This window comes from Neolamprologus brichardi, chromosome 4 (genome assembly GCF_056152115.1).
Source record: "Neolamprologus brichardi isolate AB-2024 chromosome 4, ASM5615211v1, whole genome shotgun sequence".
Taxonomy (NCBI): Eukaryota; Metazoa; Chordata; class Actinopteri; order Cichliformes; family Cichlidae; genus Neolamprologus; species Neolamprologus brichardi.
The window spans coordinates 25,300,723-25,317,370 of NC_142107.1; the positions used below are offsets into that span (position 1 = coordinate 25,300,723).

At 47.4% G+C, this 16,648-nt stretch overlaps 1 protein-coding gene across 5 annotated transcripts in view; it reads right to left on the minus strand.

Annotated features, from left to right (window-relative positions):
- The window catches only part of caskin2b (CASK interacting protein 2b), a 48,252-nt gene extending 34,353 nt beyond the window's left edge, over positions 1-13,899 (minus strand). For 4 of the 5 annotated variants that reach the window (XM_087840174.1, XM_087840173.1, XM_087840171.1 and 1 more), the window contains exons 1-2: positions 13,598-13,899; positions 10,982-11,376 (exon numbers count right to left, since the gene is read on the minus strand). In XM_087840174.1, the coding sequence (XP_087696300.1) occupies positions 10,982-11,075 (94 nt within the window). In that variant the 5' untranslated portion in view covers positions 11,076-11,376; positions 13,598-13,899. Of the gene's footprint in view, positions 1-10,981; positions 11,377-12,569; positions 12,654-13,597 lie in introns of those variants that run through there. The other variant, XM_087840172.1, reaches the window with a different exon arrangement.
- Between the last annotated feature and the right edge of the window lie 2,749 nt (positions 13,900-16,648).

The window sequence follows — 16,648 nt, forward strand, 5'->3', positions numbered from 1 at the left end:
CAGGAAGTCGGATTTCATGAGAGAAACTCATCAGACTTGCTGTTTGGAAACAGGCGTCTTGGTGAGGCTTCCAGTGCTTTGTAATGAAACTGACAGCTGCAGCCTGCGCAGAGCAAAACTCAGCACCGAGCTTGAAGCTGTTAAAGACGTTTTAAACGAGAGAGTGAGACATCACATTACGAGCTCTGTGAACCTCAAACGGAGAATCTGCATTTCTGACCGTCTGCAGGTTCCTGAACTCTCGTTTTTTCCACACTGAGTGGTAAGAAGTGTGTTTCCGTTGCTATTTGCCAAGAGGCCAGAGTCAACAGAGCCTAATGAGGACGCTGGGATGGTTTCCTGAGTGCGCTGACAGCCGCTCTGCTGTGGAGACGCTGATCAGGACTCTTCAGGCCTGAATGCTTTTGCTTTTCCTAGATCAGCTCTGTATTACATACACTTTCACTTCTTACATATGGGATACAGTATGAGCCCAGCCAGGGTCACAGGGCTCCAGCCCCCCCACAGCCACATAACCTGGGACCTACAAGAAGCCACAACACAGTGGGGGGGGGGGAGTTGTAAGACCACCAGAAGGAGAGAGCCAGAAAACAACCAGCTCAGTAGGGACCCCGCCGTCTGCAATGACAGCGTCCTGGAGCAGCACCAAGCGCGGCCACCACAGAGCCGACTGCAGAGGAGTCCTGGAGCTCATCTGCACACTGAGTCAAACACCAGACATCCATCAATTACAGCAGCGTGTTAATGACACACTCGCCGTCCCAGAGGAGGCAGGTTTAGACTCAAACCACAGAGCTGCTGATGAATGAACGGCTCGGACGTGCCGGAGCACAACTCTCTCCTTCACACTGTTCGTGTAAGAACAGCTTAATTATAGCCAGGCTGCAGGCTTCAAACACACACTGTCGGTGAGAGCCAACGGGGCTGGGTGGCAGCTGAGATTACTCAAGTACGCGCTCGCTTTAACAGAAACATCACACTGTCTGCTGACTTAAACTGAAGCTAAACGTTTTTATTGCAAGAACAAGATCATGATGTCAAAGTTCAAAGTGAATCCAGCACAGAAACAACAGCATCACATCGCTCTGTGCAAACATCTGCACCGACAGCACGCTAGCACCAAGCTAACACTAAGCTAGCTGAGAAGCAAAGTGACTATTGAGCTCAGTGTATGCAGACTCAGCCCAGCAGCCTGAGCCTGAGCAGTGACGAGCAGCCAGGCTTTACTTTCCTCAGGCTGCTGTTCATCATTAACACTCAAGTACAGATGGTGTCCTCAGGCATCTGTGAGAAACACCTTTCAGCTCATTTTATACAGTAACAAGGAAATAATGTAACTAGTTACTCTCACGGCAGTGTAATGAAGTAATGTCCTGCATTACTTTTAAGTAATGTGATGTGTAATAGATTACTTTTTTGCAAAATAATCCCATAAATGATGCAGGATTTTATTAGTATTTACCAGTAAACATTACCCATGTTTTACTGGTGACAGCACATGCAGGACTGTTACTGGTTGTCCTGACTGTTACATCATGTAACTTAAAAACTCCCTTTAAAACCTTTTTATCTTGAACTGTTTATTTCAGCTAAAAATGCTCTGACAGAAGCCGTCGATCTTCTGTCCGGTCTTTCCAGTATTGTTTTCCCAGTGAAGTGGTTCAGGGTGGAGCGTGGTGTGTGTTCCTCTTCCTATCCCAGCCTCAAACAAGAAAGAGGCTCAGGACTCGGCACATATTGTTCGGGGGGGATATGAGCTCAGCTCCACGCCCGTTCCTCTTTTCCTCGCTGACAAAAACCTCCTTCAATCTGGACGGTCGCAGCACCAGCACCTCCTCCTCCCTCGTACACCACCTCCTCCAGCCTGCTACATGTGACCATTCCTGTGTGGCCGATCAAGCCTCCACGTACAAACTGACATTCACAGTTTAGGCCACAGAGATTACTTTATTCTTTTACTCGTGATTGATCGATGAGGTGACAAAAACAAATATGAGAACACTGGATGAGGGTTAGGGGTCGGGTCAGCGAGCGTGGCAGCTTTAGTGCTCTAATGTGATTTCCATGAGTTTAGGACGAATGACAAGTAGATGATTAACAGTGAGGTGAATGAATGTTACATTTTAAGGCTAATGGTAAATGGCCTGTGTTTGTACAGCGCTTTACACGTCCCTAAGGACTTTACACATTCACACACTGGTGATGGCAGCTACATTGTAGCCACAGCCACCCTGGGGCGCACTGACAGAGGCGAGGCTGCCGGACACTGGCGCCACCGGGCCCTCTGACCACCACCAGTAGGCAACGGGTGAAGTGTCTTGCCCAAGGACACAACGACCGAGACTGACCAAGCCGGGGCTCGAACCAGCAACCTTCCGATTACAAGACGAACTCCCAACACTCGAGCCACGATCGCCGATAATGAATTGAATTATTTAAACAAGTTTTGTAAACCTTAACTCTCTGAGCCTCTGACTTCCTGTAAGTGTATGAGAGTCATAGAGCTGAATTACCAGCCTCTGAAACGATGTGTAACATCTGTACATCTGTACATAAGCACCAGCCAGCTGAGGTGGCAGATATTTAATGTTCAAACCCTGAAACTGAAAGCTGAAGACAGACGGACGTGGAAACAGGTCTGATGAGCAGCTAATCCAGGAAACAGCTGCATGAACCTGAACCACAGCAGAGGTGAGAAAGCCGAATCAACACAAAGGTGTGACTGCGCTTCATCCTCTTCTCTCTGCAGGAGCGAGCATCTGCTGGCAGCGCCGCGAGGCCTCGCCGTCTCCCTCGCCTCCCTCTCTTTGGCTGAAGACTTCAGGAAACGCTATGTGTCAAATTCCAGCCTCAGCGAGCAGATCGAAGGTACTGCCGTGGGCTTTGCATACCAGCGCCATGACATCAGCGTCTCTATTCTCCCCTCTGCATTCAAACGCTGCTCTGCTACACGGACAATAGCTGGCACAGATACAACACGGGGGCTGAGGGGGCGGGTGGGAGTGGGTGCTGGAGAAGCAGAAAACTGAGTAAAACTCGGAGCTCGCGATCCGCAGCTGTGAGCGGGACGTCACGCTGGGCCGACGGCCTCAAAGCGCGCTCGTCTCTGAGCCTTTTATCACCGTTAAAGTGTCAGAGCGAGCAGATCTGGACAGACGTGCACAGGCCAGCGCTTCGGAGGGAAAATAAAAGCCTCGTTTTTTAGCATCTCACCACAATCCTGACCTAAATTAGAGTGCAGCGAATTCCTCTCGTGCTCAGTGGAGGGAACGGTTCCTCAAACAAAGTCAGAGGCAGATCAGAGCTCATAAGTCAGACGCAGGACAGAGAACGAGAGTCCGACGAACCAACACTTCTCCCTCTGAGAGGGAACGTTCACTGCCAGAGGTCAAAGCGAGCTGCAGATCACAGCTGGTTTCAGGTGGAAGCTCCTCAGCTCCGATCTGCCATTTCAGCAGGAACGTTGTTAGCACCGGTAGGGTCCTCGGGATCTACTCGCTTCAAAATCATCCTTTATTAAATACAATCAGAAAAAAAACATTCTAGCTCCTCCCCTTTAAGCCAGCTTTCTTCTGATTGGCTGCCCCTTGTACACGGAGGGTTTGAACATCATATCTCTGCCTGGGCTGATCATATAAGATTCATCTGTCTGACCTCTTAACGTCTAAGAGCAGAAAACAACCTGTGGGTCTCTGTATTTATCGCCCCCCCTCTGACCTCACTGACACCCTCCACTGTAGCAGCAGAAGCCAGGGGGCGGAGCTAAAGCAGCCGGGCTGTTTAAGTTTGTTTTAGAGCGCTGAAACTGATCTTCAGGAAATCCTTCAGGAACAAAGACGTGTGGAAACAACGACGCAGACACCAACGTTTCCCGAGCTGCCTGTAGGCTCGTCATCACCCAGGTTACGGTAATCTTAAGCGCTTGAAACTCACTCCATGGCTGGTTCTTGTCAGCAGGCTTCCAGAAGTCCTTAAAGGGGGAGGAGCCAAAACAGCTCGTGTTTAAACACAGGATGAACTTAAAGGCTGCACAAAGGCCAAGGATAAGATAAAGAAGGATTATTTTGAACTGTGACTCATGCAAAGCTGCTGCACCACAGCCCCAAAAAAGGAAAGGCAGTTGTTAATGAGACTGGAGCCACAGATGCACAGTAAGATAATAATAAAAGAAGACACTAAATACCATGACTGCTGATGGAGAGGCGGAGCAGCGGGACTGAGGACGCCACCTTAAAAAATGTGGGTGTTTATCTCGCTCACTCGCTTTAAAATTGCAAAATAAGGCACTGACCCTCAGAAGATGAGCCCTGCTGAGTGGCCCAGTTTTACGCTTTTAATTAGGAGGAAATTCAAATCCTCGCTGTGCTTTCAGACATCTCACAGGGCTGCTGTGAAAACCTGCACGCAAATCTGTTTGAGTGCAGAACAAAAGCTGTGACATCATGCAAAGGATCCACCACGGTGTTTCACGTCACGCGATGCAGACACACGATGTTGGATCATTCACAAAGTGCATTCTGGGTAAACTTTAAGGCTTATGGGACAGGTGGGTGCTCAGAACAGGTGAGAGCAGTGTTTGTGTTGTGCTTTGCCCCTCACACCCTGCAGAAACACAGCGACCTCGAACAGCCTCCGTGACGCGTTTACAGCACTGAAGCTGAGAGGACGAGGAACACATGCGTGCCGTCCTGCAGTGACCCCTGAGCTGCACGGACATAAAGAAAAGAATCGAGCTTGAAACTCACAAAAGAGGAAAGCGGCCGAGCAGAGAGCGCCGTGCACAACATCTGTTACGTAACAGCGAGTAAAGAAAAGCTCCAGCAGCTGCGCAGGACGTCGCCTCAGACCAAATTCATTATGGTCTCGTTTCCATTTCAAAGCCTCTATAAAAAGTGAAGACAGAACCATTACAGCTTCCTGCCCCGCTGCTGTGAGCGCGCTCAGAGGCGGGTTATTTTGGAAGACACCGGGCTCATTACTGTGGAGAAGAAGGTGTTTATGCGAAAAGCAAGGAGCCGAGTGGAAGTGTTTCACTCAGGAAACGAGTCCCGGCCGCTCTGGTGGGCTGACGGAGGAGAGACCCGCTGATGAAAAGATGCTCTGTGGACTGAGCGGCGAATATCTGTAACTGACCAACCACGAGGCAGCAAAGAAAACTCACTTATAGGCCTCAGCTATCAATGACATCAGTGTTTACTGATATGATCACGTCTTTATCTTTAGATGGGACGCAGCACATGTATGAACAGCAGGGCTCCGTTTCAGGTCCTCTAATATTCTGTGTTTACATTTTTTAAATTGACTTTGCAACAGTTACAGCTTTTAATCAGCAGGAGATGCAGAGTGAAGCCAGATATTCAAATCATTATCTGTAAGTATGCAGATGTATTTCATGTCCGACCTAAAGCCCTGTGAGACAGGCTGGTTCAGCCTCTGGATTCAGGTGTGGATCAGCCGTTTCATCAGGTGACGTGTTTCCAGGTTTAGGACTCGGTCCTTTGGTGAAGCACGTCTATGTTGCCCAAATGCTCGGAGTAAATGCAGATTTGTGGATTCTGAAACGCCACAAAATCACTGGTCAACGATTTCCAGCAGAAATGACCAGCAGGCTCCGGGAAACGTCCCGGCGAGCAGGATTTCCCCACCCTGAGGCCTGCTGAGCTGCCTCCTGTTTCTCAGTTATGTTGACTTCTACTCTGAGCACAGCTTTCAGTTTAAAGCAAAATAAAACCTTGGTAAGGCTTCTCCATGTTTCTTCCCATTAGGACTAAAACCCCTGACAGCCAGGGGTCCTGAGGGGCCCCTCGGCCCCAAACACAGGAGCTTTGTTCCCCCTTTCAGAGGTACGATCGGCCTGTTTCACAGGCAAACAACAGCAGCTCAAACACAGAGCAAGAATTTCACGCACTGTCTGAAAGCTTTTAACACTTCCCCTCAAATCGCTGTGGAGGAGAGTGAAGAATTCCCGCTCGTTAACCCTTCGCTTTAAGTCTGGTGTTCGTTCGAGCGCCTGGCTCAACAAACTGCTGTATGTGCCAACCTTCACCTGCGAGCAGCGTGCGAAGGAAAGCTGGATCAGCGCGACCGTGTGAAGCCCTGAAATATTTCCCGCTTCAAACAACCTGCAACTCATTTATTCCCACCCGTCAGCAGGAAAACCGAGGATCATCGTGACTGTGAGACCCGGGTGTCTCTGAGGCGTTAACGGCGGTGAGGATCCGACCTGACGCTTCCTGCTGCAGGCGACGCGTTTGGGTCAATTTTTGCCAAATTTATAGAAACAAACAAACGTTTGTCTGTGAGGTCAGGAGACCACATAAAGGCTTCTGTTTCATGGCTCAGAGACGCCGTAATGAGATGTGATGGACATCGTCTGAACTCAACGTTAGTGCAGCTCCAGCTGAGCTGTGCACCAGAGAGAGGAAGGGGTTTCCTGTTTAGATCCTTCCTCCTCCTCGTCTTCATCAGTCTGTTCCTGCCTCCAGCTCCTCCACACGTCAGCGCAGACGGGAGAAAGTTGATGAGGTGCTTTTGAAAAGCTCTGAAACTCTCGATAACGACCAGAACAGGCGCGAGAAAGCAGAAGGAGCAGCAGCGTGAAAGTGGTCCAGAAGAGGACGGGAGATCTGCCAGCAGCGATCAGCGTGATTGGCTGAGCTGAGTTTGAACCCAAACCCCTGAATAAAACACGAAAGAGGCAGCATGTGGGCGCTGACGAGCCCCCGCGCTCGCTGTCTCAGCAGAGCCTCCGACACGCCGCTCGCCATTGTGTTTCCGACGGCTTTACGCGACATCGGGTTCAGTCAGAAGAACACTGACGCTGTGAGACGAGGAGGTCGCCCTGTGTTTAAAGGTCTAAAATCCTCTCAGACTCAGGACGAAGAATTGAAACAGATCAGATTTGAAAAGTGAAAGTTCTTTAAGATGAGAGCACGCTGGGAATTCAGCGTTACAGACGCTCAGCAGGAAGCAAATGTAGAAGAAGATAAAAAGTCTGCGTGGAGCACGAGTGCATCCACCTGCTGCACCGATGTGACCTCACAGCAGCGAGCTGCTCAGTCTTTCTGCACGCACACCTGACCACGTGAACACCACAGCCCGGCATGCTACACGCTTCTGTACGAAACACGCTTTACCCGGACCTGACGCCCGAGAGCGCTCGGCTCTAACCCGGCCTTCTTCTGGAGCCAAACACTCTCTGGGCCGTTCACAGGCCTCAGGACCTGCATCAGGGGAACCGGGATTTTCCCAGAAGGAAAAGCTCGGCTGCAGCGTTGCATTGTATGCTTCCCGATGACTAATTTCACATTAAGAGTCATTAAGCTGCCACACAGCCTCGCAGAGACCGTGACTCACGTCCCCCTGAGCTCCGGTCACTGAGAGGGACTCTGCTCCGTCACAAAGCACAGACGGGCGATGCTCCCGATCATTTACTGGCTCGACTCCAAATAAAACGGTGAACGCTGGCGCTCTGCAGCAGCTTCAGATCAGCTTTCTTCCCATTTTTACAGTTAATACAAAGGGAACTTTCCCCACAGCTGTGAAATGATGCAACGAGAGTTTCCAGCTGCGTCTCAAACCTGCAGAAACAAACGAACGATGGCCCTGCGACGCACAAAGAGCTGAGTTTATGGGATTAGTCTAATCTGCGCAACAGAGCAGAGTCAGCGTGCTGACTGTAAACATCAGAGCTCTGAGGACCTGATTCTTCAGCATCAGATAAACAGAGCCCCCCCCCCCGCAGTATAAATCCTCTTAATCCTGGCCCGCCACCATCTGGGAGCTCCTTGTGATTTGGGTGATAACAGTCTGGGCGACATCAGAGCGCCAGATGTCAGGAGGACGAGTCCGGGTCACTTCAAAATCAGACGAATGCGAAAAACGGAGGCGAGTGGACATCTGACCTCTGACCTCTCTGTGAGACAGCAGTTTAAGGAGCGGTGGTTTGATGTGCTCAGGTGATAGATCGGGCGCGCCGAGGCGAGAACAATTGGTGGGGGTCATGTGACAGAGCGCGGGAATTCCCTGAGGGAGCTGGGGGACCACCAGTCGCCGCCCCTCAGAGACGCTACACGATTACCCATTACTGTGAAATGACGCGACATGTGACTGTGGCGGCAAACAACAACAAACACACAGCTGACACAAACACAGCACTGGTTTGAGCCACGTGCCTCCTTTAACTCACACACTAAACAAATGTTTGACTTCTTTGGAACATCCTGTCTTATGGCGATGCTGATCCACCTTTCTTCCTCCCCACTGTCACCACATGCTGCTCGCAGGGCATCATCACACTTTCTCTTTACCCCTGCACTCTTATTCTGAAAGTTCACTTGCTGCTAACCAGTTACCCTTCCTGTCTCCTGTTTCTCGACCACTAGGCTCATCACACACACACTTGTGATTACAGTCTGAGTTATTCTGAGAGTAAGAACAAAGTGAAAGTTTCAGGTTTTTATCTGAAATATTCACAAAGGTTTTTGATATAAAGCCCAAACTTAGCAGCAGATGATGTCTCGTATATTCAAGTTGTGCTCCATAAAGTTTTGTCTGTGTGGATTCGTCTCCATCGAAGCTCAGCGCTGTGCTCTGCAGGGCTGCCATCATGGACCAGATCCAAATCAACGTGTTTACAAAGAAACATTTCTGTTGTATCCAAGAAACAGACGTGTGCAAAAGCCTGCAGATGCTCCACACTGTGAGGGCAGCACAGTTCACACGTTTGTGGAGAATAAATGAACGTGTGCTACGGCCCACAGCGCACACGTTTGTGTGAGGCGCTGCGGATCCTTAAGTCAATTTAAGTCATTTTGTTCAGTTTGTCAGTGTCGAGGAGCGTCTGATGGGAGAAAGCCGAACCCACGGCAGGTATCTGGGTCAGCTCTGGTTTCACACTTTCCACTGACATGAAAACACTTCAAACTCAAAAACTCGACGCTTTAAATATTCACGGAGGCAGAGAACAGACGCAAAAGTGCTTCCTCCACATCTGAGCTGCTGCTTTAGCTGCTGCTAGAGGAAACGCCGGCATCACCGTCCGGAGACTTTCAGTCTGTGTGACAGCAGCAGGAGCCTCTCCGAGCCCTGTGACGACAGTCGGCAGCTTTATGACACAACACCAGCCGATGCCGTGATTCAGTTTCTTTACGTTTGTTACTGAGAAAGGCCACCAGCAGAGCAGGGCGGTATGGGCAAAAATATTTATCACCATATATATTTGAAAATTTGCGAAAACGATATAACTGACGATATAATTGATGTGAGACAAAATACAACTCCACAACTTTACTAGTGCAAAAAAACATCCATTTAATTCACTTAAACAAGCAGCTGTTTTTTGTGCATTAAAGCTATATAAACATTTAACAGTGCAAATGCAAATTCTTTGCTGACAGTTTAACCAAAAGGCATTTCCAGTAGAAATGTGCTGACATATCCTGAGCATAACCATGTATAATATCCACTGAAGTTAAAAAGAGGAGCTTTGCTACATTAAACTGCAGTGTGCCAAATAAAAAAGTCAGATACGTATTTTTCGGACCATAAGGTGCACGAGATTATAAGACACATTAAGCAAAACAAAGCAGTCAGATAAATCAAACTTTAGTCATTCGTCTTGCTTCCTCCACTTCTGTACCATTGATTCATTAATGCTGTATTCTATCACAGCTGCTCTGTTCCCGTGTTGTTGCAGTATATTAATGACTAACCTCGTATTGTGGATGGATTATCTCAGTTGTTCTCCTGACTGAAGTTTGGTCCGTTTACAGCATCCTGCCATGCGACTGCATTTGTCTCTAACCATCAGGAACCTTCACGTTAACTTTTATCCAGTGGAAAAAAGTTAGCGTTCATCCTCCAGCTTCACTGTGTTTATGCTAACATAGCTGTGTAGCTAGCGATCACGTAGCACATCATTATATAGCAGCTAGCCCAACTTCAGTAACCCTACAAACGTCACTGCTGTTTAGTTTTCTGTCTTCATTTATGTTGGAAGTGATAGCAGAGCTGTACGTTTTCATTTTTTCATAAATCTCTCAGTCAGAACATGCTATATCATGTTTAGCTAACTAGCGAAACTAGCGAGCTAACTTCCGCTAACGTCCTGCTAGCTTCCTGCTAACTTCTAACTCCGTTAAGTGTAATAATTCTGTTTTCATGGATGCCTGGATGTTTAACTTCATTGTTACACCTGGTAAAGCAGCAACACTGATCGTTTTATTACAGATGAAAGAATTTAGACAGTTTTTAACTCTCAGTGATGCTGCAGTGTTCGTTTGACTTTGGGACCTGAATCAGACGGAGTTTAGGACCCAGATTACTCCCAGATTTACGAGCGCCGTAGTCTGACAAATATGGCAATAACAGCGGCCCGCTTGCATGTTCTACAAAAAAAGTGCTTTGTTGTGTATCTGACGGACGAAAGCTAAACCAGTTCCACATCACTGAAGTTGCATTTTTACAAACCAGTTCTGGTTGATCCGTTTCACTCAACAATCCGCTTTCTCCCTTCTCATTCTCCGTCGCCGCCATGCTTTTCGGCCATGTGCGTATGAAAACAAAGGCACTGCGCATGCGCGTTTTACCCATATTCTATCGCGATATTTCATTTTCTTATCATTGCCCAACATTGTAGCGGTATTACCGTGAACGGTATGATATGGCCGAGCCGTAGCCACGAGCGCAGAGAAAAAAACATTCCCACGTTCATCTAAAGTGTGTAACAAAATCAGAACAAAAAAACAAAACAAAATCAGAACGCCATAAACTCTGATTTGAGTCCCAGCAGGACAGAAACATGTTTAAACACATGTTAACAGAAACAGGAGCTCTCTTTGACTTTGATGGTGCGACGGGTCAATGTTGGGATGCGTCTGACCTTAGATCAGTTTGACCTCGCCCCACTTACACGAGCAGCTCAGACATTTGATCTGTTTTCTGAGTTTCTGTTTTGAATAATAGGCTCAGGCGTACTTACTGTTCCTGTTGGTCTTCAGCTTGGACAGCAGCTTCTGGGTGGACAGCAGGTCTCCACTCTTCACCGCCTGCAGGAGGTCCTGCTCCTTCCCCATGCTCCCTCCTCCTCCTTAAAATCCAACCAGCTTTACAGTAAATCCCGCTGCCTCCTCAGGGCCTCATGCTGAGCACCGGAGACGTGCACCTGCCTCAGGTGAGACTTCCACTTCCTTCCTGTGACGCTCAGCTGACAGCCAGGAAGCAAAGTGAAGATAAAAACTCCTCGGTGAGGTTTCCTCTGAGCACCAGGAGAGATGAAAGGAGAGAAAGATCTCTGCAGCTTAGTTTCCCGCTCTCTTTATTTCAGGGAGTTGTTTTCTCCAGGGTCGGCGGGGGGGCGGGGGGCTGTGTGGAAGCCTGAAACGAGAAAAACAGATCAGTTCGTGCCTCAGAGGCGTCGCACAGGAAGCAGTGTGAAAAGTCTGACAGCTGCACGACCGATCGATCTGAGCTCAGGCTACAGCGCCGCAGCGCTCAGGCCAAACACAGCACAGGTGCGCTCACGAGGACGCCAGCATCAGGAGCGTGATGCTGGGAAGGCCTGATGACATCACCAGACACTGCAGCACCACTAACATGTGAACACACCTGTCACTTTTACTGTGACCACACGTTACACTGTTTATTAAGTGCACAAGGAAAACTTTGTCCCCGCTGTCCTCGATGTCCCCGCATTGATTGGTCAGACTGAGGGACAGTGCAGTCCATCGTTAATGAGCTCGGACCCGGGACGATGCTCGGGGTTCCGGCTGTTTCACTGGTTTTTGTTGGTGGGCGGTCCCTGCTGTGCTCCTGAGCCTGTGCAGTGATTTGCTTTAACGCTGCTGCGGCCTCGGGGCACGAACACCATCAACACTACGCTGGCTGCGTGCGCACGTTGCTCCTCACGTCATAAAGTGCACATGATGGAATCACTCGCACTTTTGCAAAGAAACAGACCTCGGCCACTCCTGCAAACATCTGTTGTGAAACCAGAGCACGAGGACAACCTGCTTCTTCTTCTTTGCCACATCCAATCAGCTCCTCGTATCGCAGCATCCTCTCCTCTGAGGTCCTCCTGCCTCCTCTGCACACGCTCAGACCGTCTCAGCCTCCCTCACTCTGAGCTGCCCCTCTGATGACCTCATGTATGACCCTGTCCAACATCTTCAGCTCGGCCTCCTCCGTCTCCAAACCATCATTAAACCTTCTTTCCCCTCTTGCTCCTCCCCTCCTGTCCCTCCTCTCCACCTGCCTGCCTCCGATGGTTGACCCCTGGTGTTTGACCTCTGCTCCCTCCTCGTTCACCTTTCACCTGTCTCTCCCTCTCATTCGCACACATGTATTCTGTCATATGTCAGAAATAAACGTTTCCTGAATCGTTTGCATCTGCAGCGCCGTGTCGTACAGCGACCTGTCCAGGTAACTGCGAGCTCGGGCTGAGTGAGAGTTTAACCTGCTGCCACATGAGAGTTCGGTTTAATTACAGCTCAGCAAACCCACACACACACACACACACTCGCCCTGCCTCTGCTGTGTAAACACACCAAACTCATTTTTCACAAAGTCACCTGACTGCGAGTGTGTGACGAGTGCTCGCTGCTCCCCTCTGGGCACTCACTGTGGACGTGACTTCATCTGAGCTCTACTTAAACTCTTCCAGGCCAGTGGCCTCGCAGCCTCAGACACACGGGAGGAGGAGGAGGAGGAGGCTGGCAGAGCGGGCTGGTCCCCAGCTCTGCCTGAAACACCAGCCTGGCCTCACTAACTCTGTTGCCACATAAACAGAAAGAGTGTTTTGGGGAGTGTTTGCAGCCAGTCCTGACACACCGAGCTCCTGCTCCGCTCTTACATAACCAGGCTGCCACAGAGCAGCACCGGGCCTAAGCAGAGCTGTCATTCCCATTTACACCCATCACGTCCCCGCTTTCTTCCACCTCCCTCGGGCGTTTGGTATCCTCGCTGCGCTCATGACAAGAGGAACAACGCGCATAACTTTCTCACTGCGGGGACTCCACGGTGGAGCTAAATAAATCATTTTATTACCGCAAACACGAATCACTTGACAGTTATTAGTCTGAAGTGAAGCTGTGCTGCTGCAGGATCCACTGCTCGGAGCATTTAACACGCAGACTCCATTTAAAAGCTTTTCCTATAAAAGCATCATCATAAAGTACGCAAAACATATTCATGAGACGCCCCCTGATTCCCTTCGAGGCGCTGTTCAGCTCAGACGCGTATATATGATCAACACTGCTCTGTAAGGTTTCACAGACTCATGATTCAGTAATAAAGCGAGCCTGTTGTCCACATCTATCACCGACTTTAGAGAATTAAAGAGATCCCTGCTGACGTAAACACGAGCCGAACTGCAGACCAGTTTCCACACATTAGAAAGTTTGTGTTAATATAACTTTAACTCGGCAGATTAACAATAAACTCTGTAAATGTCCACAGCGTGAAGGGGACTCGACGTGTGGCGAGGAGCTGGCATGTAAACACACCGCCGACCTTTGTACCCAAGTTACCTAACGGGTCACTTTTACCGCATTTACAGCTTTAAAAGAAACATTTCACGATACGTGGACTCGAGACTTACCGCCTCTTCAGCAAACACGCAGAAACTTTTTAATCCCCGACATTTAACGGACACGGCGTCGGTGTTCAGGAAGATTCCAAAGTAACGTTTATCCGCGCATTAGTATTCCAGGAAAATCCCGTTTCCACGCGTTTTTATAAACTTCCAAGAGCGTCAGATGAAAGTTTCACCCCCACGCAGGAAAAACCCCCCACAAGACTTTCATCCAGATTTCGGACTTTGGTACTTCACACGGCCCTCCGGCTGCCGTCGCTCATCTTGTCTTCCCTCCTCTCCCTGAATGCCACATTCTCTCCGCTGGATTCTCCCGAATCTCTCGACGGTGTCAAGTTTCCGTAAACGCAGCACCAAACTTCCGCACAAGATTTTCAAAATAAACCTGAAAATGGTTTTAAATTGTTAAGTTATAATTTTAGTTTTTTTTTTTTTTTTTACATTTTGATTTATTGATGAGGTTTTATGTATTTTCAGGTAGTTCAGGTAAAAAAAAGTTTACCTTTCTAAGACCTTTTTTTATATTTATTTCTAGTTTTAGCTGCTTTGAGGTGGTAATTTCCCAATTTTGGGTATTATTATTATTATTATTATTATTATTATCATTATTATTATTAGTAGTAGTAGTAGTAGTAGTAGTAGTAGTAGAATCATTATTAGTATTATTATACATTTTTAAATAGTTTTACTACTGTCTTTATTTATTGTTATGCATAGCGAGAGTGATAATAGAAATCTGTAAGACTCATATTCTATTTTATTTCTCAGAGCTGTTCCACTTCATTTAAGCTATTTAAGCTGTTTTATTAGTGTTTCGGCAGCTGAGTTCACTCAGTCAAAGCCTGTATGGAATTTTGTGTATTTTCGGGTCCAGACTAAAAATTATTGAGTAATTAAATGTAGGCCTGTATTTGTCACAATCCCAACATTTCCCAACAGAAATGTTTAGTTTCCAGCTGATTCTTTGTGTTATTTCATAGGTATTCAGAGTTTGGACTGCATGTCCAACAAAAACAATCAATCTGAATACGTTCAAGAAAGTTATATGAGGGATTATTCTGTTTTTTTATGCTTTCACATTAAAGATTAGCCAATGAGGAAATTCTCAGCAGGTACATTTTTAAGCTTTAATATTCCAGCTGTAATATTAGACTTCGCTGCAGATTCATTATTGTGTTCAAAGTCCTGGACAAACACAGACTGACCCACACAAAAGAGAAATATTACATATAAAGCTCGACTCTTTTATTTTGAAAACCAAAGTCATCTTTTTCCTGTTGTGTTCAGCCTCTGCTTCGGTACACTGAGGAAAACTTGAGACCCTCCTAGCGTTTAATCTCCTCACTTCACAGAAACAGTGAAGGATTTAAAAGTCAAAGCCGTTTTTTGTGTTTGATCTTGTTATGAACTTCATCATCACTCCAGCATTTATTCTTCACTCATACTTCACTTTCATCTTTCCTTCACCTGCTCCACGTTTATATCTGACACTGAAAATAGGAGGAGCTAAACAAGCCTGAAAATATTTATATAACTAATTAGAAAAAAAGTAAAATAAAAAAATGAAGCACCAAAAGCTGCAGTTCCTCTGACGCCCAGCAGAGGCAGCAGTGAGTCAGTTCCCATAGACTCCCATGTTAAAAGTTTACAGCAGAAATAAACACGTTATTCTCTGTAGATCATTAAAAATGATGACGTATTTATAACTCACCTGTTTAAATTGTATCAAAGTTTGTGTTATTAGGGGCGTGGCCTCTATGACTGGCAGGTGGATGGCGGCACAGGCGGATGTAGCTGCCAGCTGTTTGCTAACTTTACCTGAACTGGACCACTGGACCACGAGCAGGAGCCTTTTGGAGCATCTTTAATGATCTGACCAATAATATGGCTCTTTGAGGTTACTATAGTAATGCATAGTACAGTATGGCAGAAACCAACGTTTGCCTTCTTTATAGTTTTGCTCTGTGTGACAGAAATATTCTGTGTCTGCAGGATCCTGCAGTTCAGATGATTTCTGTAATCTCATAAAGGCATTAGCGTCTTTGTAAAGAGAAAAGATAAGATAAAGTTTTCTTAGTCCCATACGTGGGAAATTCTTTTGTCGCAGCAGAAAATGGACAGTACAAGTTAAGTGCATCAAAAATTAAGACAAAAGCAATGGAAAAGGATCAGATAAAATAGAATACGATAGACAGTAGAATAACATACTATACAAAATAGAATAAAATAGGGTAAAACAAAGAAAAACCTGAATGTGAAAGTTTCTGTTTCTCTTTAGGAAACACTAAAGCATAAACCAGTGAGAAGGTTTTAGGTCCCCACAAAAACCAGACCAGGAGCAGAGCCGCTTCTGCACCTCCCTCAGCTGTCTGCGCTCCTCTACAGCATGAGGATCCTCTGACGATAGCTCCTCCCACAGCTGGCCCTTCTTTCGGCGGGTCGTGGTTGGCGTAGAAGTTCAGAGGCCTCCAGACAGAGTCGTAGTAATGATCGGAGAATGAGGCATAGTTCCTTGTGAGGAAACCGAAGACAGAAACCTGCAGGACAAACAGGAAGTCCCTCAGGTTTCAGACTTTAACACCTGATGTGAACTTTTTAAAATAAGGTGCAGCATTCGTGAGGATGAGGAGGTAACGATCCTTAAACCCACTGAAACGATTTATGGATGTTTATTGAACATCAACGTGAAAGATAATTACATCATCAGAGAGTGGGAGTCCCACTCTGTGTGTGTGTTACCTGGTCACAGGTGTGTAAGGCAGTCATCAGCATCAGAGCACCGGTGCTCGGCATGTACGTCTCACGAAGCCTGACATCAGCCAGCCGAGGCGACGACAGGAAACTGAGAAAGAAGCGGAGATGTTATTTTAACCCACCGATGTCAGATGATTGATAATTCATCACAGGTGGTGCTTTACTTGTGTGTCACGTAGGAGATGAAGCCTGGGTGGAGGAACCTGAAGTTTTCAGCTGCTTGGTGGCCAAAATGCTCCCAGAGTCTGCAGGAAACAGCAGATCTGGTTCAGTGACAACAGCACAACAACAACTCAGTGAGAG